The sequence below is a fragment of the Gastrolobium bilobum genome, unplaced genomic scaffold, assembly GCF_033153095.1.
Source record: "Gastrolobium bilobum isolate Gb01-03AN ecotype WA unplaced genomic scaffold, APGP_CSIRO_Gbil_v1 utg12989, whole genome shotgun sequence".
Classification (NCBI taxonomy): domain Eukaryota; kingdom Viridiplantae; phylum Streptophyta; class Magnoliopsida; order Fabales; family Fabaceae; genus Gastrolobium; species Gastrolobium bilobum.
Window position 1 is genome coordinate 36,680 of NW_026899189.1, and position 26,665 is coordinate 63,344.

Genomic DNA, 26,665 nt, shown 5'->3' on the forward strand with positions numbered 1-26,665 from the left:
ATCAAATTCAAGGAATTAAGAAAAAGCTCAAATGATTATTGCTTGTTATTGGATGACAATTATCTCTATTAATGGTTAAAAGCATCAAATTATTCTTTCACACCCATATAAAAATGAATGAGTCCTAATACAATAAGAAGAGACAAATAAAACTAATGAAATATAATGAGATCCACTTACCTAAGTATTGATAAAAACAGAAATATTGAACCCAATACTTCCTTGTTTCTACTAAACAACTAATAGCTATAAAATAAAATTATCAAGTTTTATATGCATAAAATTAAGAAGAAGTTTATAAATGATTATTGTTGATAATGAGTGCTCCTTTATTTTTGTTACAAATACTTTTTTAAGAAAAAAATACTTGATGTTATGATTTTTTTTATAAATATTTATTATTTCTTGGTGTACGATTGTTTATTCTCTTTGAGAAATTAATAATAATGCTAGATCTATCAAATCAATAAAAAAATTACAAAAAATTACTTATTAATAAATTATATGTATTTTTTCTGATAATTTGGTTAATAATAATAAAAAAGTCTCTTTTCTAGAAATACATATAATTATTTTTTTTTTTACAGTAACTGTTACTTATCAATAAATAATTTTTTACTTTCATTAAATAACTATTATTTTCATTTAATTTGTTATCTATTAAATAAAATATAATAATCCATCGCTTTTAGTAAACTTTGTGTAATGTTTGTTAATAATTTAATAGGGAGGTTATATTTATTATCATTAAATTTTAATCGTTAATTTTTGTCAATAATTATATTTTATTAGATCATACTTATTAATTAATTATTAATTTTCAATAAATTTTATTTATTAGATAATAAAAATTAACGATTAAAATTTGATGATAATAAATAATAAAAAAATGATAATAACTATAATCTATCTCATAATTTTAAATCTGTTTATAAAATATTCCTTTATTGTTTTGCGAAGGTGTCTCGTTTTTTTTATACATTAATTTTTGGGAAAAGTGTGTATAATTTTGAAGGATGTAAAATTGTGTCATTTTAAGAGAGAGAAAGAGATAGATAAAGGAGGAGAGAGAGTTGACAAAAAAAATAAAGTTGTGGGTCCCACCTCTTTATGAGAGTGAAAGGATGTAAGTTGTGTAATTTAAATGTATAGACACTTTTCCCTTAATTTTTTTCTTAAAAAAAAAAAGAACAATTTATCATTTATGTATTAAATTTCGATCAATATCTCCACTGTAGGGTTTCTCTCTCTCTCTTCCTCCTCTTTGTCTCTCTTCTGTTTCTCTTTGATCCAAATCGAACCCTTTTTTTTGTGTTTTGTTTTGTTTTTATTTTTTTATTTTCATGTACTTAATTCGTAGCATGGATCTTCTTCTTCTCCCCATTTTTCATTCGTTTTACCGTTTTAGCTGAAACACTATAAGAAAAAACAGTGTTTCAAGTTCCAACCTTTTTCACATTGGGTTCTGTTTTCTCTTTAAATCTTTGATCTTTTTCGTTTTTCTCTTTCTGGGTTTTCTTCTGCCTTAGTTTTTATGGTGGATATGGATGGGTTTGGAGCTGTGGGTGATGTTGGGGGAGTTCCTAACACAGAGGATCTTAGGAAATTGAGAGACGTTCCCACAGGTTTGCTTCATCTTCTGGGATTCAATTCTGTTTTTTTCTAACCTTTGTCTTTAATGGGTATTCGATTTTGTGTTCATTGATTCAGCTTGTTCATGTAGATCTGGTCTGTTTTTGTCAGTAATTTAATTTGATTTGTGTGAAAATTGGTGCATGATTAAGTGTGTAATTGTTAGTTCTGCATTTCAAGGTGTTTCTTTGGTTGTTATCTTCACTTCACAGAAGCTCAATGATCAACCATTTAAGTTTTAGGTGATAAGTTCTTGCATGGTTTGAAGATTAGCTGAACTAAAAGCTTCTCTGTTTGTGAATTTTTGTTGCCATCTTCTCCATTTTTTAGAGTAAAAGACTTGTTGTTGCACTTCCAATGATATTTGCATACTATTCAAAATTAAAATTATAATGCCATTTTTCTTGACTTTGCATATTGAAATAGCATTTTTTTTTGTCACTCGGAGCTTATCTAGTTTTTTTTTTTTTTTTTTTGGTTGCTCGATCACATAGGAATTCTCAGCTACGTGCAACACAGAAGCCTTTGCTTTTTATGTTAAATAGTTTTAAGAAATTGGTAGAAGTTCTTTGACTAAAATTATTTGTTATGCAGAAGGTGCAGTTTTTGATGCATCACAATATGCATTCTTCGGTAAAGATGTTGTCCAGGAAGTTGAGTTGGGAGGGTTAGAAGAGGATGACCATTTGCCTACTGTTGAATCTAACGAGGAGGAATTCTTTCTCAATAAAGAAGAGGTTAATTTTCAATCTTCTTATGACAATTTTTTCTTAATTTCAAATTTTCTTTTGCTAAAAGGTTCATGAAATGTGGACATGTTAAGCTTATGCTTTCAGTTTAGCAGAATCTCCCCAAAATATGATGCTAGAATTCGATATCAACTCACTACTACTTTCACTTTGCAGGCTGATGATGTAAGATCTCTTTCCGATATTGATGATCTTACTACTACTTTTTGGAAGGTAAGGTTGTTAAACTATTATTATCATGCTTTCTTTGAATGCTTGAGATTGTTATTAGATAAGTGACTGAGTAATTGGGATGAAGATAATTTCTTAATTTGCATGCATTCATTTAAAAATAGAAAATTATATCAACATGAACATTACCTTTATCCCAAACTAATTGGGGTAAGTGGTAGGTGAACCCAAATGAAAAGTATGGAAATATTGAGGGAAAAAGAAAATCAAAAAATAGGTTAAAAATAAAATAAAAAAGAAAAATATATAAATAAAAGTAGAAATAAAATTGGGAAAAAGAAAATCAAAAAATAGGTTAAAAATAAAATAAAAAATAAAAATATATAAATAACAGTAGAAATTAAAAAGTAGCAATAAACAATTAAAAAGAAAAAGAAAATTAAATAAAGTGAAAATAAACATAAATAAGAGAGAAAAATACGTTAGAGAAAAAGAAAAATAGAGAGGGAAAAAAAGGAGAGGTAAAGAAAGAAATAAAGGGAGATATAGGGGAGTAATTTATAAATATTTTAGACACAATATGCATTTATGTAATATGATTGATGTAATGCTTCAAATATATGAGTTGATACTTGAGTCGGAGAAAGACGAGAAAAGTGAATAGTCAACAGTAATTAATATTGCTGAACCTCTGGTTTTCTTGATAGTTCTGTTTGATTTGTTTTCTTTAAAATTTCCCAATGTTTCTATGAGGTGGATTTGAAAAAAGCAAGGGTTTTGGTCCAGATTTATTAACTATTGTTAGAATATATAGAAGACATCTTGTAATATTATGATTATATTTTAAAATCATTTAGAGTATCTTAGATGATCTCTTAGGTTTGACTTTCATATTTCCTTATATTTTATGATTTGTTTCTTTATTAGGAGTCTGCTATTAGTATAATTTGTATCATATCCTTCACAACAATATCTATACCTCAATTCCTATATTTTCAACATGGTATCAGACTGGTACCAGTACCATCCTCCATGACTTTTCCTGTTACCTAGAATGCACAGACACGCCTTTTCAAAAAAAATTTGTGTGTCGGACACCGACACGCGGTCAATATTTTGGGACACGCAGTCAACGCTCGGACATTTTTTTTTTAAGGTCTAAATTTTATTTTATTAACTAAAAATGAAAAATTAATTTATATGTCAATTTTTTTTGTTATGGAATTTGACATAAAAAATTAACAAGGTACGAAAATTTACTTTTGCTTTATATTTATGTTATGGAATTTGAATATTTGATTGGTTATATGACTTATTATGGACTGTTTTATGTATTAATTATAAATTATATTATATATATTAAAAATATTATTTAATATCAAAACGTGTCCTAACGTGTCGAAATATGACATTTTTTAGAATTAACGTGTCGGCGTGTCGTATCATGTTGTGTTTCGTTTCCCGTTTCGGTGCATCATAGCCTGTTACTGTTACCTGCCTTCCTTAAAATAGAGCTCTACTTTAATTTCATGACCATGTTGCCTCGTTGGTTTTTGATATCTACTAGCATGTTCTCTTTCCGGCTACTAGCACAGTCTTCTTAGGCCATGGCACCACCGTCTGCCGCTGTCCAGATCCTAGAAATCTGCTTTATTTGCGCATTGTCAACTTTTTAAGCCACCGCTACCGCGTCATCGTTCCGGCAGCTAGCCGTTCCAGTACGAATATAACCTACATGTCCAATTGAACTATGAGCTAGAGGTCTTTTGACTTTCGTTTGGGCCATGGCGGCCAGTGCTCCGTGCATTTTTCGGCCGGCCACCCAAGGATTTGACTCATCTCTCTTTGACACAACCCTAATGGAAGCTGATGATGCCATTTGGACATATGATGTGAGAGAAACATTTCTAACATCATGCATATTCTGTTAGCTAGAGTCAACTTCTGGTGGTGCTATTGTGTTTGGCTATGTTGTGCGCTTGATGGTTGCCGTCTCTGTGTGGTAGGAAAGAAGGGTTGCAGACAGTGTCCCTTCTTTTTTGGGTACGTAATAGAAGGTAGGGTACGCAATAAGAACAAAGGGTCATAGCATGAAGGAAGGGTCGTATTGTCGTAGCAAGAAGGAAGGGAAACAGAAAGGAGGATTAGGCTTAGAAAAAAATCAAAGTGGGTAAAATACCCTAACCCAACATAAAATAGAAACAATCCAACCCAACGAATCAACCTGTCTCGCACCACTCACCCGACCCGTTGTAACCCATTTTTATGCTGGGTGGGTTGAGTAGGGTTGGTGGGCTATGTTTAGTGACCGAACCTGTCAAATTTGAGGGGTTGAATAGGTTGACTCAACGGTTGCCACCTCTAATAAATTTCAATTTTCATTTTGGGTCTCCTATGTTTTCTTGTGGTTTGTAGCTTCCAAATGTTGTGCTTGATGAACTTGTAGAAGTTTTAATTTTTGATGTGTTGTCATTTCAGTAATGCTCATCTCATAGATAACTCCCAACATTCGTGAGTTGTCTCTCCAGCCATGTTTTGTGGAGTCCATATTATATTATTTGGTTATTCTTTCTTTTTAAAAGATTCATTGGTAGCAAGCTAAAATCTTAGTAAGCTCTATGTTACGATCCCTAATAACAGTAAGGTGTTGAGTCAGTATGTAGGTAGTTATGGGAATAATAGCATGTGGTTAGCTATGGGAATAATATTCTCTCTTTCTGTTATGGGTGTGTTTTGTGAGTTAAGGCTGAAGTTGTTATATAGAGGGTAGGGAATGGTTGCAGAGGCATATAGGATATCTTGGGACTTGGGAATTGGGAGAGTCCTCGGGCTCTATAATTCTCCTGGGTTTATCTTTTCTTTTCTGCACTTTTGTTGTTTTTCTCTGTAATCTGCCATTGTTGTATGCTTGGCCGTAACCTTCCATTTCTCTATCAATATTATACCTGTAGTTTCCTTTCTTTACTATTTCTTCCCATTTTTGTTATTTGGATTCTATCACTCTAGCTTGAAGGGGGTGTTAGAATATCTAAAAGATATCTTAAAATATAATGGTTATATACTTATATTTTAAATTAGTTTAGAGTATTTTATATGTTCTCATAGGATTGATTACTATATTTCCTTATATTTCATGATTTGTTTCTTTACTTCTGGAGTCTGCTATGTGACTCATGAAGCTGTTTTCGTAGAAAAAAACTCTATGTTTCCTTTTGATTCATGTAATGATGTTATGATGTGGCATCGTAGGCTAGGCCATCCAAATTTTATTTATCTTCAGAAGTTGTTGCCAAACTTATTTATTCAGAGAAGTCCAAGTTTGTTTTCTTGTGATATTTGTCAACTTGCCAAGCATACTCGTGCTCATTATCCTTCTAAAGTTCACCATGACTCTTCCCCATTTTCCTTAATTCATAGTGACATATGGGGTCCAGCCCGTGTTAAAAATATTTCAGGTACTCGATGGTTCATTACCTTCATTGATGACCATTCTCGAGTCTGTTGGGTGTATCTTCTAAAGGATAAGTCCGATGCTGCATCCGTGTTTAAAAAATTTCATGCCATGGTTCAAACCCAATTCTAAGTTGCTATACAAATTCTTCGTACAGATAATGGCAAAGAGTATTTTAACTCTATTCTTGGAGAATATCTTTCCCAACATGGCATCCTTCACCAAAGCTCGTGTCCTGACACACCCCAACAAAACGGAGTTGCGGAAAGAAAAAACCGACATCTCCTTGAAGTTGCTCGGGCTCTTATGTTTACCACGAGTGTTCCTAAATATCTTTGGGGAGAGGCAGTTCTCACTGCCTCGTATCTGATAAATCGAATGCCATCTCGCATTCTGAAATTTCAGTCTCCTCTTTCTAGTCTTGTTCGTATCTTCCTTTCCTTCCGAGGTGTCTCCTCCTTACCTCTCAAGTTATTTGGTTGCGTTGCATTTGTCCATATTCCCTCCCATCAACGGTCTAAGCTTGATCCTAAGTCTCTCCAGTGTGTCTTTATTGGTTATTCTCCTACTCAACGTGGCTATAAATGTTATTCACCCTCTCTTCGTAAGGTCTTTGTCTCTATGGATGTCACTTTTTCTGAAAATGACCCTTTTCTTCCCCTCGACTTCTCTTCAGGGGGAGATAGGAGTAGATGAAGATCAGCCATGGGAACCTACTGATGCCACGGTATTACCTCTAATTTTGGAAACAGGGGGAGCTACAGAATCCTCACCATCAGGAGCCTCCTCAAAATGGGGACAAGTTTATAGCAGGCGAAAGCCTCCTCAAAGTGTGAATAACCCAGAGCCTCTACACTGCCAGGATTCTGAACCATGTTCTAGTTCCAGCACCCCAATACTTGAGTGTCATGGTGAAAATGATCTACACTTGCCCATTGCTCTCAGAAAAGGTACTCGATCTTGTACTACTCATCCTATTTCTAATCATATTTCATATGGAAAGTTGTCCCCAGGGTTTCGTGCTTTCAATACTATGTTGGATAGTACAAAGATACCGAGAAATATACATGAGGCTCTCAATGATCAAAAATGGAGGGATGCTGTCTTTGAAGAAATGAATGCTTTAAAAAGAAATGGAACTTGGGAGATAGTGACCCTACCCAAAGGAAAACAGGCAGTAGGATGCAAATGGGTGTTTACAATAAAATTCAATGCAGATAATAGCATCAACAGATACAAGGCAAGATTGGTTGCAAAGGGTTTCACTCAGACTCATGGGATAGATTATCATGAGACTTTTGCTCCGGTTGCTAAAGTCAATACCATCCGAGTTCTCTTATCTCTTGCTGCCAATCTAGATTGGCCTCTGCAACAGTTAGATGTGAAGAATGCATTCCTAAATGGTGACTTACATGAAGAAGTCTATATGGATCCTCCACCTGGTTTTGAAAAGGGAAATGGATCAGTGTGTAAACTAAAAAAGTCTCTATATGGATTGAAACAGTCTCCCAGAGAATGGTTCGACAAATTCACACAAGCAGTCAAAAGAAGAGGCTTCATTCAAGCACAGACTGATCATACTCTCTTCCACAAACACTCTAAGGATGGTAAAATCGCTATTCTTATTGTATACGTAGATGATATAACTCTTACAGGTGATGATATTGAGGAATTGAACACCTTGAAGAAATTTCTAGCAGCTCAATTTGAACTCAAAGACCTTGGCACTCTCAAATATTTCCTTGGTATGGAAGTTGCTAGGAGCAAAACAGGCATCACTCTAACACAAAAAAAATATGTTCTAGATCTTTTGTTGGAAACAGGAATGTTAGGGTGTAAACCTGCTGAGACACCTGTGGAACCTAATACCAAGTTAGGTATTGAAGATGGGAATGAGGTGGATAAAGAACAATATCAGCGATTGGTTGGTAAACTAATCTACTTATCTCATACGCGTCCTGACATTGCCTTTGCGGTGAGTATGATTAGTCAATTCATGCACTCACCCAAGGAGAAGCATCTTAGTGCAGTCTATAGGGTGCTTAGATACCTCAAGAATACTCCAGGAAGAGGATTATTCTTTAAAAAGGGGTATAAAAGGACAATTGAAATCTACACTGATGCAGATTGGGCAGGCTCATCAGTAGACAGGAGATCTACATCAGGCTATTGCACCTATGTGTGGGGAAATCTTGTTACTTGGAGAAGCAAAAAGCAAACAGTGGTTGCAAGAAGTAGTGCTGAAGCAGAATTTCGAGCTTTATCTCATGGAGTTTGTGAAGGAATCTGGTTGAGAAGACTTCTTCAAGAGTTGAAGATTTCATATTCCCTACCAATAAAACTATATTGTGACAACAAGGCAGCTGTTAGCATTGCTCAAAATCCTGTGCATCATGATCGAACAAAGCACGTGGAAGTTGATCGTCACTTCATCAAAGAAAAATTAGATGATGGAAGTGTGCGTTTGATATATGTTCTAACCAAAGAGCAAATGGCAGATATCCTTACCAAGGGCCTACACCGTCCAGCATTCGAAGACTTGATTGGCAAGTTGGGAATGATCAATATTTACCTCCCAACTTGAGGGGGAGTGTAGAAAATCAGAATCCAAACATGTTTCCGTTTTTATTTCCTATTAATTAGGATTGATTATGATTGATTAGGATTGATTGTGATTGATTAGAATTGATTGTGATTAGGATTGATTAGTCATCGCTTAGTCATCGCTTTGTCATTCTTAGCGATTCTTTCTTGTATAAATACTTACTCATGTAAATTATTCAATATCAATATACAGAAACTTCTTTTCAATATCTATACCCAAATTCCTATGAAAACAAAAACTGTGAAAGAGAATCATGCTTTTAAGTTAGTTCATCCCTAGCTTGAGTGTATTTTTTCTTCTTGTTGCATTATGCTTCTAGATTACTTTCTTATGCTAAAAGTTGGTACATTTTGTAATTTGTGCTCTTCCACAAGCGTTCTTGAGATTAGCTTCTTCTTCTATTGTTAAATCCAAAATTTAAATATTGATGATACCTTGACTGGACAATAGACATTGATAGTATGTATAGAATTTAAGACCATTTTTGTGTGGTATATATATTTTACATAATCATGCTCATGCATGATGGAAGTGGGAAAGGGAATTACCTAGCTAGGTTATATTCTAGAAAACATTTTGGGAATGTACTAGGAAAAATCTCTGGAATTTACAATGAAGCAGAGAAAAAATTGGGAAAATTATTCAGGTGATGATAGGGGGAACTATCAATGAGATTAATATTCTGATTTTGTATTGGCTAGACAACATGGTAATTCCTGTTGTATGCTATTAAAATATAAAGTGGTTTGTACTTAATCTTGAGCTTGGCCTGACCTGAGCCAAAAAGTTCTTTGCGATGCAACAAGGATTTTTAATTAAGATTTGTGGAAAAAGTGGAGGGACTGGATGAACAATTAAGAAGAGTGAGGCCACAAAATTTACTAAATCTCAGCAGTGTTGAGAGACAACTCTTTGTAATTTTCATTGATCATGAATTTTCTTTATTGTGCCTGTGGATTTAGGCCTACAGTTTGCTGTCATGTCAAATATTGTTTCTAATTTATTTTCTAATCCCTATTTTCTGTTTCCTGGTTACAACATATGTTTTCTTGGCAAATGAAAACGAGATCATTATAAATTATTGGCAACTGTCTTTGATACGATTAGCATCAAGAGGGGAAGAGTATTCTTCAAGGAATATAGCATTAAGAGGGAAAGGATATTCTCAGAGACTATACTTAGTGTTTAGAAACTTAGTTGGGAGGTGTGTAGTTAGTAAGCTGGGTTGGTTTTGTCCTCTCTATTGGATATATGTTGGTATTTGACTGTTTTCTGAATATTGGCTGAGTTCTCTTAGTTTGAAGGGGAATGTGCCCCTTGGCAAGAGAAGCATTTCTTGTATATTCATTTGTTTTTCTCATCAATGAACAAATATTTTTCTTCCATTCCCCATTTTTCTTTCATTCTTCCTTTCTATTTTCAAAGTCTCAATCTCTTAAGAATCCAGAGCTGTATCAGTCTTCTAATGTTAAATCCATATCGCTTGTTATACCTATGAATAAATACCGCATGGATCATGCAACTTTAGAATCTTTGCAGAAACTTGGCAGGTTATCAAGTTTCCCTTCCCTGGTTTGTTTTCTTAGTCTGAGCAGGATGTACAAACAAAGCTTTCAAAATCATTCTTTCTGTTGAGGTATATAAAAACCATTAATGTAGCCTCATCCAACAGCTTAAGCTTTTGGGTTGAATTGGTTCTTTACATGGTATCAGAGCCTCGGTGTACCGGGTTCAATCCTCACCGCCCCCCACTTTCTTTCTAGTGGAATTTCTTTCTTCGCACAGGTAGGTAGGCCTGTGCATTGTCCACCCTTCAAGCCCAGTGGGCTCTCGTGTGAGGGGGCGTGTTAAGATATATAAAAACCATTAATGTAACCTCATCCAACAGCTTAAGCTTTTGGGTTGAATTGGTTCTTTACACTTTCTATTGAAGTTATGGCTTATCTGTGTTTCTCTTTGGACTTAGTATGAACCAAGGAAGTCGTCAATCATGTTGTTGGTAATCGAGAAATGTGGGAGAAAATTATGATATGCAACTATGTAGATTGGGATTCTAGACTTTTAGTTTCTGAAGTTCGTTGATAAAAGGTACTTTTTTTTGGTATAAGCCATCCGGTATCTGGTCGCTAATGGGGCGTCGACTAATCCAGATTCGAGCCGAGCAGGACCACGAGTGGCGGAACTCTCTCTACCAAGTTTTAACAAACTTTGACTAGCAATGGTAGGGGGTATTCATCAAAAGGTATATTTGATACTGCATTAGTGGAGCTTTTCAGTACACTACTAAAACTACTCACCCTTAAACCTTGACTAGCAATGGTGGGGATGAAGGAATCCTTGTATGCAGTCTTACCCTTACATATTTGCAAGGAGACTATTTCCTAAGTTTGAACTCGTGACCTTTTGATCACAAAGGACAAACATTACCACTGCTCTAGGCTTGTCCTCAGCTTGTCAATATACTACTATATTACCAATTTTCTCAGTGCAGAATGTTAGTTTTTCCTGTATCCATTTTACCCTTCGTGCAGCTTATTTCCTACAGTTTGTAAGTCCATTAATTTTGACAATGTAGCCATTATCTCATTCACAAAAGAAAAAGGAAAATAAAAGAAGAAAAATTAGAAGAGATAGTTAAATGAAATGTTAATCTGATTAGCTTGCTTCCTCTGGCATTTCAAATTTCTTTGGATGTTTTTGGCTTCAAGTAACAAGTTCTGTCTCAAACACAAAAGTTAGCTGTTTGATCTTTTCTTGATATGTGCTCCACTTGTGCTCGATTTTATGATTCAGTTTCTGTTATGATTTTGATCATACTGCTTGTCTTGTTATCTCCATGCATGGTCATTAGTTCTGCTTCATGCATATCGATATGAAGATTAAGCTTCTTTTTCATTCTAAAATTTAATTTCAGTTGAACAAGGTTGTCAGTGGACCAAGAAGCGCAGGTGTTATTGGTGAACGGGGATCAAGAGAAAGTGAGTAAAACAATTGTAAAGAATTCACCAATTTGCTTTTTCTTTTATCTAAACTATAAATAATGTCACTTTTTTTGCATTTATCTTTTTAATAGATATTTTTCCATTATACTCTGATGCCAACTTTTGCTTAATGATGTTTCTCTAAAGTGTACAACTATAAACTAGCTGTTTGGATATAATATTTGAAGGTTGGAACTGTTAATCTGGACTAGGCCTTTTTTATATGGAATAGTTATGTGGCAGGGAAGCGTGTGACATCATTTATATGTAACTATAAATTATTTGTTACCCTTTAGTTCTCCCCAGGGAAATAGTTATCCATGAGTTGTGGGAAAGCCGTGATTCAGTAAATCAAGTGTTTCTGTCTTAAATAATAATTGTGATTAATAAATTTCTTTTAATTATTTTATAGATTTTTATTACATTTTTCATCATCATTTGCTGCGTAAAATGTTGGTGCTTGTAAGAAATCTTATCTATCTTTTTTTGTAAGAATTGCATTGTCAATGCTACTGTTCTTGTGGTTATATGTTGCTTCTAATGAGTGATTTAGTTTGGCATACACAAACATGCAAACACACACACAATTTATATTAATTTTCAACTAGGCGAGTATAGCACCTTAAGTTACCGGACAATGAGGGTGTGGCTTATAAGCAAGAACCTAACTTGCATATGCATTTAGATATATAAAACTGTGCACACAAGCTGATACGAATGTAAAGATTGGGGAGCCAAGGATATCCAACAGTCAGAACACTATTTGGAGAATTTATAGCAGACGAAATAAATGCAATTAGGGGGTGGAGAATAGTCCGAAGTTACATTGAGTGAATAAAAAAAATGTTAAATAAGTGGGAGGCATTGAGTGCGTCAATTTCAAAAATGAGGGATTTTTTCTAATAATAAATATGATGATTCAAAGAGAGGAGAGGGGATCTTGAGCAATTATCTTGTAAACTGTGAGTAGGCACAGTAAAATGGTGTATCTCTTGGTAGAGAAATCCTTGAGTAGGCACACTGAAAGGGTGTTTTCCTTGGTAGGGAAATCTTTCTCTAATTTTCTGTTCTAATTCTTTGAATAAAAAGAGCATTCCTCCGTTTATTTCTTCTGCCATAAATTCTCCAAATAGTGGCCTGACTGTTGGATATCCTTGGCTTCACAACCGTTACAGTTGTATCAATATTGCCCTCCTGTGAAACAACCATGTCCTCAAGCTTGAAAGCTGGAAATTGTCCCAACATCGAAGGAACATCCTCCCAAGAAGCTTCCCCAGTAGAGGCTCCTAGCTTCAGGACAAGACTTGTCACTGGAAGATTCCCAACGCCTTGTCCTGAAGCAAGGATCCTCTAATGGGGAAGCTTCTTGGGAAGATGTTCCTACGATGCTGGGACAATTTCCAGCTTTCAACCTTGAGGTCAAGGTTGTTTCATAAGAGGGCGGGATTGATACAAATGTAGCGGTTGGGGAGCCAAGGATATCCAACAGTCAGGCCACTATTTGCAGAATTTATAACAGTAGAAATAAATGCAATTTGGGGGAGGAGAATATTCCGAAGTTATGTTGAGTGAATTAAGGAAATGTTAAATAAGGGGGAGGCATTGAGTGCGTCAATTTTAAAAATGAAGGATTGTTTCCAATAATAAGTAGGATGATTTAAAGAGAGGAGATGGGATCTTGAGCAATTATCTTGTAAACTGTGAGTAGGCACTATGAAAGGGTGTATCCCTTGGTATAGAAATCCTTCTCTAATTTTCTGTTCTAATTCTTTGAATAAAAAGAGTGTATCACAAGCATAGTCTAGGAACCTGTAATAACTTGCATACACTCATCTGTGCTAATGGAAAAGGGGGATGGGGTTTCTACTATGACTTTATCTATAACTTGATGGTTTTTAAGTAGAAAACTTCCTTTGACTAAGAAACGGGGTCTGACAAAGTGATGGTAACTTGAATGTGTTGAAACTTTACTGTGTTTCTGATGGGCTATTAGCATTTGTTACAAACGGAAGAAGTGGAGAAAGAAAGGGGGATGGGGACGTCTGAGAATTGAGTAGCTAATGGTAGTGGAGGGCTATGTAGCACCGATACCGATACGGGACACATGACACGATACGACATGACACTCCGACACGTTAATTCTAAAAAATATTAGATTTTGACACGTTAGGACACGTTTTGATATTAAATAATATTTTTAATTTATGTAGTGTATATTATATTTAATATTCAATATTTTAACAAAAAAATGAAACTAAACTTAAAATATTCATCAATTTTGCAAAGAAACATAAGATATCCCAAATATTTATATTAAATGGTAATCGTAATTCAACAAATCTAATAGTTGGAACTAAAAACTCAACGCAACGCAACCTTTGAACTTTTTTTGAATTTCTATAACGCGTGTTGGAGTGTCGGAGAGTATCGGGAAGTGTCGGACACGACACGTTAGGATTTTTGAAGTGTCGGTGCTTCATAGGTGGAGGGAACTCAATGAGAAAGGGGTGTTTGTCTCGTGGAGGGAGCTGGGTACTACTAGTGTCATCACTGTGTATTGTCTCTGTTAGTGTAATTGAGGAGTGTTTACATCGAGTCTGTATAGTTGTAACTTGGAGTTCACTGTAAATAGCTTTGGGTATTGCTTATAGCAGTTATTGTCTTTGATTTGGGTCTGTAAGGGCTTGTCCCAGTTTCATTTGCAGTAAAATTGATATCAGTTCTTTTCGGGTACCATCAATTTCCTTGTGTCATGTAGTTATCACACTAATGGTTGAGGTAACCCATGTGGTTGTATGTTATGTATGATATTTTATCAGAGGAATTGCCTCTAATATCGTGATTTTTCAGAAGGTCTAGTGTTGTTTGTGTGTAAAATCCACTTCAGAAAGTAGATGCTTTAAGAGAAGGTTGTGTGTGTCTTAAGTTCAAAAAGTGACTATATAATCCTGGGTTTTTAGCAGCTGTATTCCTGCCTTTTCAGTGTATGCAATCTTTTTTCAGTTGACTAATTTATTTATATTTTTATATTCTATCCAGGCTCTACTTCTGAATGGGCACAAAGGGATGATGCTGTTAACTGGTTTGAACAGAATGCTTATGATAGTGAAGGTTCAATGGATGGCAAAAGATGGTCGTCACATCCCCATTCTTCTCTAGCCCATTTACACAATTCGAAGTCCTTGTACAGAGCCTCTTCATATCCTGAGCAGCAAATGCAGGAGCAACACCAACACCACCTTCAGCATCGGTCTAGTGAACCAGTTCCTAACTGGCTTCTTGATCAGCATTTTTATGATACAGAAACTGATCATGATGGCAAACGATGGTCATCACAGCCACATTCCTCCATTGCTCACTTACAAGAATCAAAGCCCTTGTACCGAACATCTTCATATCCTGACAAACCACAGGAGCTTCCTCGTTTTTCTAGTGAACCAATTTTAGTACCAAAGTCTTCATTTACTTCTTATCCTCCCCCAGGTGGTTTATCTCTGCAGGCTTCTCCAAGTCATAGTACAGGCCACTTAAATATTCCTTATCATGCTGGAGCAGCTCAGATGGCACTATCATCTCAAGATCGTTCTCATTTCTCCAATTCTGCACTACAGTTGAGTGGATTAAACCTTAGGTCACACTTTGGTGGAAACATGCGTCAAGTTCCTACCGGTTCCACTCTTAATCAGCGAATACAGAATCAATTGGTCAACCAAACAGGGTTATATCCTGGAGATCATTCGAACCTCCTCAATAATATGTTGCAGCAACAGTTACACCTTCAATTGCAACAGCAGCAGCATAGACTGCATCATCCTGTTCAGCAATCTTCAGGCTACTTATCAGGTTTCCAGTCCCATTTATTTAATCCCCACTTCCCTTCTGGCTCAGCTGCAATTAGAAAATATGAACATATGCTTAGTCTGGCTGATGCTAGAGATCACAGACCGAAATCAACTCAGAAAGGTAAACATAGTCTTCGTTTCTCCCAACAGGGTTCTGATGCCAGTAGCCAGAAGAGTGATAGTGGTTCATTACAGTTTCGATCCAAGTATATGACAAGTGATGAAATTGAGAGTATTCTTAGAATGCAGCTTGCTGTGACTCATAGTAACGACCCATATGTAGATGACTATTATCACCAAGCTTGTCTTGCGAAAAAACCTTCTGTGGCTAAGTTGAAACATCCATTTTGCCCAACCCAAATAAGGGAACTTCCACCACGAGCCCGTGCTAACACGGAGCCACATGCTTTTCTTCACGTGGATGCCCTAGGGAGGGTTTCATTCTCGTCTATTCGGAGGCCTCGCCCTCTTCTTGAGGTTGATCCTCCAAACTCTTCTGGTACCGGTAGCTCTGAGCAAAATATTTCAGAGAAGCCCCTTGAACAGGAGGCTATGTTTGCTGCCAGGGTCACAATTGAGGATGGTCTTTGCCTTCTTCTTGATGTAGAAGATATTGATCGTTACCTACAGGTTAATCAGCTGCAAGATGGTGGAAGCCAATTAAGACGAAGAAGGCAGGTCCTGTTGGAAGGACTAGCAACTTCACTTCAACTTGTTGACCCACTGGGAAAGAATGGAAACAAAGTTGGGCTTGCTGCTAAGGATGACCTTGTTTTTTTACGGTTAGTATCTCTCCCTAAGGGACGTAAGCTCCTCACAAAATATCTTCAGTTGCTTCTTCCTGGCAGCGAGCTTCTGCGGATTGTCTGCATGGCTGTCTTTCGTCATTTAAGATTCTTATTTGGTGGTCTTCCCTCAGATTCAGCAGCTTCAGATACTACAAGTAACCTTGCTAAGGTTGTTTGCCAAAGTGTCCGAGGAATGGATCTCGGTGCTCTTAGTGCCTGTCTTGCAGCAGTTGTTTGTTCTGCAGAGCAGCCTCCTCTACGTCCCCTTGGAAGCACTGCTGGAGATGGTGCTTCCCTTATTTTAGTATCTGTTCTTGAGAGGGCTACTGAACTTCTAACTGATCCGCATGCTGCTTGTAACTTCAATGTCGGTAACCGTTCATTTTGGCAGGCCTCATTTGATGAATTCTTTGGCCTTGTCACTAAGTATTGCATGAATAAATACTCGAGCATCATGCAATCCTTGCTTATACAAAGTACACCGAATGTGGATGACATTGGACCAGATGCTGCTAAAGCTATTAGTAGGGAAATGCCTGTTGAACTCTTGCGCGCGAGTCTTCCTCATACCGATGACCGCCAGAGGAAGTTATTACTGGATTTTGCTCAGCGCTCTGTTCCTGCGGTTGGATTCAACAGTAATGCTGGGGGAAGTGGTGGTCATGTGAACTCAGAGACAGTGCTAAGTTGATGGATAGCGACATGAAAAATTTGCCTACTGATAATGGTTTTGGGGTTGAAGATCACATCAAATATGTTAAGGACAACCTTGCATATGCTCAAGTGCCTTTGGTATTATTCAAGTACATCTAGAGCAGCAATCTTACATGAAAGTGCTGAGTTACATCTATGATGGAGGCTTCTGGCTCATCCTTCATTGTCTACTTGTAATGATGCAGTAACAATGTATAGCATTGTTATAACTTTGCAATCAGGCCCTTTATGATGGACTCGGCTTGATCTGTTGTTCCTCTTGTCTTTTCTTTTTCTCTTGACAAGGGATCTTATTTTGTTACTATGTGTGGCTGGTAGCAACAAAGTAGCTGTTAGCATGTACAGGTTCTAGGTACATATTTGGTTCCCATGTTTCCTTATTGTTATATATAAAAAGTTGGGTGTGGGTTGTACTCACATAGTATCTAAGATTGAACCATTCTACTGGAAATGGTATGGGCAACTGGGGGTTTGCAAACTTAGCTGGGAAAAAGGTTGACATGTTGGTGGTATGCTGAAATTCAAAGGAACAATGTACTGAAGAATAAGTTATATAGAACTTGCTGCATAATTTTATCTTTTTCACTTGTTTTTTAGTTGTCAATTTGTATATATATATATATATATATATATATATATATATATATATATAGAGGTAGGATTCTTTGACACCGGTGTCAAATTTGAAATTTGACACCTCATCTGAGAGGCGTTAAATCAAAAAAGATCAATGGTGTCACATGCTTACAAATTAGAGTCGTTGATCTTTTTTGATCTAACGGCTCTCAGATGAGGTGTCAAAATTTAAATTTGACACCGGTGTCAAAGGATCCTATCTCATATATATATATATATATATATATATATATATATATATATATATATTACTCGACTAGTTCAATTTGAGCCGGATAGAATTATAGAGATGTCAAAGTTTTTTTAACAAGTTTTAAGATAGATGCACTTCTAGACTTGCACTGGTTAAATTGGAATACTTTTTTGTTAGTTGATCCAAATGTTTGATGATATTTTTAGTTTTTTCTACCGTTTCTCTTTGACTTTGGCTTGATTTTCTTTGGAAATTTGTTGAATTTTTTTTTTTTAAATTTTTAATTTCTTCACCCGTTGATCGAATATCAACATAATTTTTATCAAAGCCTTGTAATGCATGAAAGAGAGAGAGACGATGGTAATCCAATTTGGGGTATTTGAGCAGTGTATTTTCCCCCTTCCCTTTTATGGGGCAATCAGTTTTGAAAAAGTGAGTAACAATTAATGTTGGTAAACAGCTAACTCTTTACCAAAAAGAAAAAAAGAAAAGAAAAGGAGCTGAGTTAACTCGTGTTAATGAGTTTGGTTAACTTGCGATTCAGTTTTTTTGTTTTTATTATTAGTTTTCTCAAAATATTTTTCGAGCTGACAGTTAAAGACTAATTCTTTCGAGGTGTAGAAATCATCAAAGTGAGTTTTACCTTTATAAATAAAGTTTTTTTCATACTCGAATTTTTGTCAACATACTTAAAAAATCTAGCTATTTAGTAATTATGTCGGGCTTTGTTTGCGATTCAATTTGTTGAAGTTTGATTTGTTATTTTTAGCTTGTGAATAAAACATGGCGACAAGAACACCTGGCACTTCCACAACATTGCCAATTTTAGACGTAAGAAAATTAAAGTGGAACCTTTATTAAATGATTCTAGCGAGTGGGTCTTCAAAGCTGCATCCCTAAAAAATAGCATATTTTAAGTTCTACACAGTGCATATTAAGTATTCCTGTGGAATTCAAATAACATTAATCATTGGTGGATAGAATAAATAGTGTCGAATATGCTATTTTTTCTCATCTTTAAGAAGTGATGTATTGAATGTCCATATTATCACCAACGAAGATATTTTCCTAAAGTATGTGTTATGGATCCATATAATATTGTATAAAGTCTTAATAATGAGCAATAGAAAGAGGAAATAGCCTTAATAAAGGAAAGTATTAATCTAAAATATTAAGGGTGGGCATGAGAACCCTTCTGTTTTCTGATATTGTTTCTGAAAAGAAACAATTCTTTTATATTTTTGTACCTTGAAACAGTTTTTGAGAAAAAAATACATTTGATAACATGTTATGTTTTAAATCCGAGAATGAAAATTACGTTTGTTAACTCATTTTTTTTATTTCGAGAATCAGAATTATGTTTGATAACACAATACAAATCTATTTCTTTACTTTTTGTTTACATAATTTAACTAAAATGCCAACATTTCATTTTAAAAAAATTTATCAAAAAAATTATAATATTTTATTGCGTAATTTTTTTTACAACAAATGCTAAGATATAGTTTTAACCATTATTTTTCATCCTCTTCTCAATTCATTTTTTTTATTTCTCATTTTCTTGACCATTTCATTTTTTAATACCATATTATTACCTTAATATTAATGATACAAATGAATAAATAAATACATATTCATAAGTCACATTACTCAACTAAATTTTTATGATATCACAATAATTTAAAGCAAAAATAATTGATGTTACGTTGAACAAAAAATAGGATAAGTCTCCAATGTATTTTGAATGTCTCTTAATTCGTCAACATCATATTAAGGGCAAGTGATTGTCTCTGGCTAATTGGTTTGCAATATTTTTCTTAATAATGTCTACTTCGGTCACTTGATTTGTGAGGCCCTCATCATCTATAGTTGTAGATGTATGGGTTGATGCTGCAATGTTGGGATTCACATAATGTGCTAGATTTTTTTCTGCTATCTAATGATCCTTGATAAAGTTATGTACTGCACAACTTGCAATCACAATGAGAGCTTGCTTTTGAAATGAAAATGGAGGCATTGTACACAAAATTGGGAACCTATTCTTCAAATTTCCAAATGATCGTTCAATTACATTTCTCAAAGAAGAGTCCCTATGGTTGAACAACTCCTTAGTTGATCTGGGTTGATTTCGTCTTCCTCTATAGTCATTCAAATGGTAGCGCTCTCCTTTGATGGTGTCAAATAACCATCCCTAGTTGGGTATCTAGAATAAACGACATAAAATTTGCCTACATGTTGACAAGAATTTGCCAATATATAAATTGCAATAATAATAAGGACAATTAAAAGTGAAACTAAAGAAAAAATGTCATTCACATTTTTGTACAAACTCATCATACCTGGTGGGGGATGAGGGAATTCCAACCGAGGAGTTTCAAACGCAGTAGTAAAAATACGACCATCATTTATAGATCCTTCCCATTCGACATACACAAAAGTGAACTTCATGTCAAAGGAACATGCACACATGACATTGTGAGTTGTAATTTGTTTCCTGCCTTTAAATTGTATTTGCTTATTCTCAAGTAGCGTAGCACTTACATGAGTGCCATCTATTGCGCCAATACAATCATAATATTTAAAATGAAATATTAAAGTGAAAAATAATTAAATAAAATTCTGAAAATAAAAAGTGCTTAAATCCTTAAGAAAAACTTACCTTGAAGTATGGGAAAAGTGTTTAACACAATATATCCTGGTTCGGTCACCACCACTTGTGACCTACGTCCAGACTGAAGCCGCTCGATCAACTCTTTCACTAATGGTCAAGCTTCACGGGTGTTTGACAAACTTTTACAATCTTCCAAGATTTCGGGTTCTTGGAAGCCTTTCAATAGGTACTTGGTAACCTTACAATTCACTCCAAATTTACTTAGGTTTTTGGCTACCTCTCAAATAATGAATCTCACAACCCTTTCAACTCAAGAATACTAGAAGGGAAATATTAGGAAATGAATATACACTCTCAAAGTGTGGATATACAACTTGAAGCACTATGGGTATATGGATTTTCAAGATATGAGCTCAAATGTATTTGATCTTTGAAAGATATGAAAGAATATGCAAATGATAGTGTAGAAGCTCTCAAATCATCCTTAAGATGTGTAGGAACAGTGATCAATATGTTTTAGGGTCATAAGGAATGTATTTATAGTGTTTCCATTGAAAACTAGTCGTTTATAGTCGTTTATAGCCGTTTTATGCATTATGCTCAATAAGTATTCGAATACTTTTCGTGTGGTATTCGAATACTTCATTTATAGCCCTTTATAGCTGTTATAGACCTTCTGCCCAGTAAGTATTTGAATACTTTTCGTGTGGTATTCGAATACTTAATCAGGTATTCGAATACTGCATCAGGTGTTCGAATACTTTATTGACAACAAGAACATTGTTTTGTATTTTGGGCATAACTTGAGTTATACTTGTTGGATTGATATGATCTTGGTCTCGTTGGAAAGAGAAAAGAAAGATATACAACTTTTATGAAAACCACAAGATCCAAATCCATCATATTAGATACGAAAAATTGTATGGAAGGAAGCAGCAAAATTTAAGCAACAAATTTTAAGTTCAAATGTGTTCTAGCTTGCTTCCAACCACTTTTTGTGAAAGATCTTGACTTTATAAATATGTTTTGAAGTTATAAGATATGTCAAGGATCTTTTCCATGGATTTTTCAAATTTCTTTCAAGTATATAAAGATTATGATTATGCAATTTGAAAAACATGTTTACTTTGAGAAAAACTTTGAGCTCATGCAATGCAATCTACCATATACCCTCACATATATTCTAAGTCCTAAAGATATATTCCAAATATGATTTTAGACTTAGCTGTATGTCTTGTGTCTTGTATCTTTTCTTGAACTTGATGCTTTGACTTGTTGGATATGACAATGCCTGACTCTTTGTTGGTTTTGATCATTTTTCACCATGGTTATGATATTGAGCTTCTCTTAGATGTTGTCCATGGTTAGTTGTCTTTGATCTTGGTGTTGCTCTTCTAATTATTCCTTGTTGCTCTTGACTCAATAATCTTGCCACTTTGATATGACATCAATCTTCTTGTGTGGCTACATCATACATCTTCAATATACACATACGGTTGATTTTTTTGCTCTTGATCAAAGCTCTTCTCTTTTTGTTGTTGCCATTTTGTTATCATCAAAACATACCTTATATCTACAAGCAGAAACGACATTATCTTTCTTCAAATTGTTGAGGAAAGAAATGCATTATAGGTGGACCCCGGAATGTGAAACAACGTTCCAAGAAGTAAAAAGACATCTAGCTTCACCATTGGTTCTATCAAAACTAAGACCAGGCGAAATACTAATAATATATTTCTCGGTAGGGGAAACAGCAGTTAGTGCAGCCCTAATCCAAGAAGATATGAAAAAGTCAACAATTGGTCTATTTCACGAGCAGATCTCTCCAAGGAGCTGAGCTTAGATACCAGAAGTTGGAAAGGGTGGCTTTCGATTTGCTGATCTCGGCTAGAAGGCTCAAGGCATAATTCCAAGGTCATAAGGTGGTGGTAAGGAAAAATCATTGTTCACAAACCAGACTTAGCAAGATGAATGAAGAATTAGGCTATTGAGTTGTCTGAAATTGATATTGTTTTTGACGCTAGAAAAGCAATAAAATCCCAGGCTTTAGCTGATTTTATTAGAGAATTTACCTCAGTTCGGGATGAGGACTTGCCAAATCAAGATGTTTGGAAGATTTATGTTGATGGTTCCTCTAACACAAAAGGCAGTGGAGCCGGGATAATTGTTAAAAGCCCTGACGAAATATCGGTGGAATACTCACTCTAGTTAAATTTCATAACGTCAAACAATCAGGTTGAATATGAAGTCTTCATAGCCGGGTTACAACAAGCAAGGGAGCTTGGCGCACAGAAAGTTCGGATATTCAGTGATTCTCAGCTGGTTACATCTCAAATTGGAGGCAGTTATCAAACCAGATGGCCATTGATGGCTAAATACCTGGATACAGCCCGACAACTGATGGCTGAGTTTGAAAAAGTGGATGTGAACCATATACCCGGAAATGAGAATAGTAGAGCTGACATATTATCAAAGTTGGCAAGCACGAAGAGTAGTAGGAATCACAGGACAGTGATAGAACAAAATATTCCAGAGCCGACTTGCATAATGATGATTACAACAATTGCAAATTGGCAGTCTCCAATAGTGGTATATCTAAAAAAGGAGTTTTACCTCTATAAAAAGAAGAAGCAAGGAATTTAATCCGAGATGCAGTTCTATATATTGTGGTAGAGGGGCAAATTTACAAAAAAAGGTTATATTCACCCTTGATGAAGTGTTTGAACTCAGATAGGGCACAATATGTTTTTTCCGAGATCCATAAGGGCATCAATGGTCAACATGTAGAAGACAAAGCTCTAGCTCGGAAGGCACTTCGGGCTGGTTATTTTTGGCCGTCAATGAATGAGGATGCTAAGGAACATGTTAGGAAAGGTGACCAATGTCAGAAACATGGGAAAATTTGATGGCTTCCCTAGAATAGCTTAGTGTTATTACTGCTCCTTGGTCATTCGAACCAGTGACTACTATCACCTCGGCTAGAATACAAAGGTTCTTTGAAAGAAATCTGATTTGCAGGTTTGGTATCCCAGTTGAGATTGTGACAAACAATAGAACCCAGTTTGCAAATAGGAATTTTCAAGAGTTGATGGCCAACCTACACATCCGACATCATTTTGCCTCTATGGAACACCCAAAGTCAAATGGCCAAGCTGAAGCGACAAATAAAGTGATTGTTGACGGGTTATGAAATAGATTAGAAGAAGTCGCAAGAGGTAAATGGGTTGAAGAGTTGTACTATGTTCCCTGGGGATATAGGACAGCAACCCAAACCTTAATAGGGGATACACCTTTCAGATTGACTTATGGAAGCGAAGCTATGATCTCGGCGGAGCTAGGTGAGCCGTCTTGGGGGAGAGTCAAGGCCCTCTCACAGACAGACGAAGAAAACAACGAAAAGATGGTCGTTGAATTGGACTTGATTGATGAAGTTCAAGTTATAGAGCATTGCCGAGATATTGCGGCAAAATAACTAGTAGTAAACCGGTATAATAAGAAAGTGAAACCCCGATCATTTGAAATAAATGACTTGGTTCTCCGACGAGTAGATGTTGGAGGACGAAATGCAAGAGAAGGAAAATTATCCTGGAAATGGGAAGGACCATATCGAATGAAAGAAAAACTTGAGAAATGAGCTAACATGCTGGAAACTTTGGATGAAAAGATTGTAAAAAGAACTTAGAATACAGATAAATTGAAGAAATACTACAATTAAAAGTCATCTTGTCTTCATTGTAATTTCAAAGCTTACTATGATAGAGCTATGTAAAGATTCTTCAATTTTCAGTAAAAGAAGAGTTACTCATTGTGCTTATCATTTGAATTAAAAGAAACTGAGGTATTGGAACCCGCTCGACAAAGTGGTAAACGCAGATAATAAATGGGTTACCACAATGTAAGGCAGTGGCTCCTAACCGAGGCATTGGAAAATGGGGGGACGCCCTTGGAATCCAATCGTTGTTAAAAATGCAACATAAAATGCGAGCTCTTATAAAAGAAATCAGGCTTGTAAAATTAAAAAGGGTGAATTGAAACATCCTTGATCAGGTCAATATGCTGCCCTAAAAATATATAAACCGGGTTAAAGAAAGCCGGGTTGCTAACATAGCGGAATCCACACAAAAAGACCTTGTCCAAGTCAACATTTGGACTATGAAAAAGTTCTAATACCTTTGTATATAGGCAAAGGTCACGTTTGGATTAAAAAATCCGAATACCCCGCTATGTAAGCCGGGATAAAAACAATGAATGGATTTACAGCAGAGCATGAATATTAAGTCGACCTAAAAGAAAGGTTGAAGTTAAAAACAAATTTTAAAGACCGAGAATAAAACTCGGAAATATTCATTACAATACCAAAAGAGGCTCGTAGGCCCCAAGAAAAAGAATTGAAATTACAAAAAAAAAACCGACATCCTGGTCCTTCAAGAATGCAAGTCATGAATGATCATCCCGCAACATCTCTGTTACCTCGGCAAAAAAGTTTTGACCAATAGCCTCAGCCTCCCGGGTAATTTCTACATCTTCATTCGTATCCAGATCTTCATTGATTCTGGTAGGGTCATAAGCTCCATTCCGGATGTAACTGAATTAATTAAGTTGATCAGTCTTCAACATTACATCTGGGTTGAAAATTTTCATATGATTCACAGCATTTGTAAATGCGCTATTTACCGCCTTCTCCAATACGGCTTGACTATAGTCATAATCAGCTTGTAAATTATGGAGATCAGATTTTAGTTTTCCATTCTCCAAAGTCAAGTTATTCATTGCCGACTCTTTCTTATTGATCACCGCTGACCTCTCTTTGAAGTAGTTAACTATAACATCCTTGTCAACTTCAAGATTGAAGGTGTCAGCTACAAATTTCAATTCATCCTTGGATTACTCTAAGCTTGATTTTAGCTCAGTAGCAGAATTGATTAAATCTTAACTCTCTCCTACCGCCTTGTCATGATCAGCACGAAGAGCGTCACATTCAGCCTGGAGCTCTGTATGCTTTTTCAGCAAAAGTGAATACACCGTCAACAGAGATACCTTACCGCCTTGTACGCATACAACTCAATTTTTGGAGCTCCTCAATTTCAACTTTGGTCATGACCCCGATATCGAAAATAGAATGAGGAGAGTGGGTTACACCACGTAATTCAGTGGCAACGCCAGTCTCCCATAGAGCCCCTCTCCTTAACCCTACTAGAAGAGGGAGAATAGTTGTTCCTCTATCCACTGACACCACTGCTCTTGTGGTCCCAACTGAAATCTTGGTTTGGGAAATAGGGTTGAAATTAGACTCCATTAAATTTTCAGGATCATCTGTGAGATCCATGATTGATATGGGGATAGAAGAGGTAGTGGCAGCAGGGGTAGCTGAAGTCTTTTGCCTTTTGGCCTTCTGTCAAAGCGGGCAGTCGACTTCTTCTTTAAGGCCAATATGTAACTCGGCTCGTCATCCATCTCTGAATCTGCAAAAAACCAGAAGGTTAGTAAAATTCAATGTATATCAGATAAATCATGTAACAACAAAGAAAAATAGCTAAGCATACTATAGGGTTGGTCCGAGCTGGCTTGCAGCCTAGCTACAAGAGAAGCAGCGCTAACATGGCCGTGGGAATTCACATGGTTAAGCAGAGCTTTGGCAGTAATTTATCTTCCTTAGACAACTTTAGTTTGAATTCGGCTGATCTAAGCAGATGATGCTCTTAGGACCAGTAAAGTGAAAATCGTCCTTCCCCATCCTCAGAAACAAACCATGGTCATTCCCCGACTTCAGCAACTACTTTAAAAAATGAACCATTGCTTTTTTTCCCTATGTATTGTTATGTTGTCAATGTACATACATACTTCCCTTTTGGCTAAAGCTGTTATTATCCGTGCACAGTGATCTGCTATACTCAAACATATCCAATCCATATATATCTAAGAGGGCACTTAGATCCAATATTAACATACTAGTCTCTTTTTGTTACTCACGTTGTGGTAACCTCGGAGAGATGCTTTTTGTTTCTCCTCTTCTGACAGAGGTATCCTCCAAAACCAATACTTAGGTCTAGGGGGAATATTTTGAAGGAATTTGGCCTCATCTTCTTCTGCCTCATCATCACGGCCAGTATGACGTGGATTCTCTTTCCCTCTCATCGTCAACAGAAACTTGAATATAACAAACTCTCAAGTGTTTGATAAAAAGGATGGAAGGAGAATATGATTTATTTATACAGAAATGTCAAAGAAATTTAACAAATCCAAAGAGTACAGAACAAGCAGTGGGTAAAGAGAATCATAAGATTCAAGATCG

At 35.8% G+C, this 26,665-nt stretch overlaps 1 protein-coding gene across 2 annotated transcripts; it reads left to right on the forward strand.

Moving 5' to 3' along the window:
- Positions 1 to 1,263: 1,263 nt before the first annotated feature.
- LOC133288098 (protein PAT1 homolog) lies at positions 1,264 to 17,471 on the forward strand. 2 transcript variants are annotated; one of them, XM_061485796.1, is made up of 5 exons: positions 1,264 to 1,625; positions 2,227 to 2,369; positions 2,538 to 2,594; positions 11,523 to 11,586; positions 14,629 to 17,471. In XM_061485796.1, the coding sequence occupies exons 1-5, from the start codon at positions 1,535 to 1,537 to the stop codon at positions 16,908 to 16,910; spliced, it is 2,637 nt and encodes an 878-aa protein (XP_061341780.1). In that variant the 5' UTR covers positions 1,264 to 1,534; the 3' UTR covers positions 16,911 to 17,471. The 2 variants fall into 2 exon arrangements, with proteins under 2 accessions (XP_061341780.1, XP_061341781.1); XM_061485797.1 differs by lacking the exon at positions 11,523 to 11,586.
- The last annotated feature ends 9,194 nt before the right edge of the window (positions 17,472 to 26,665 follow it).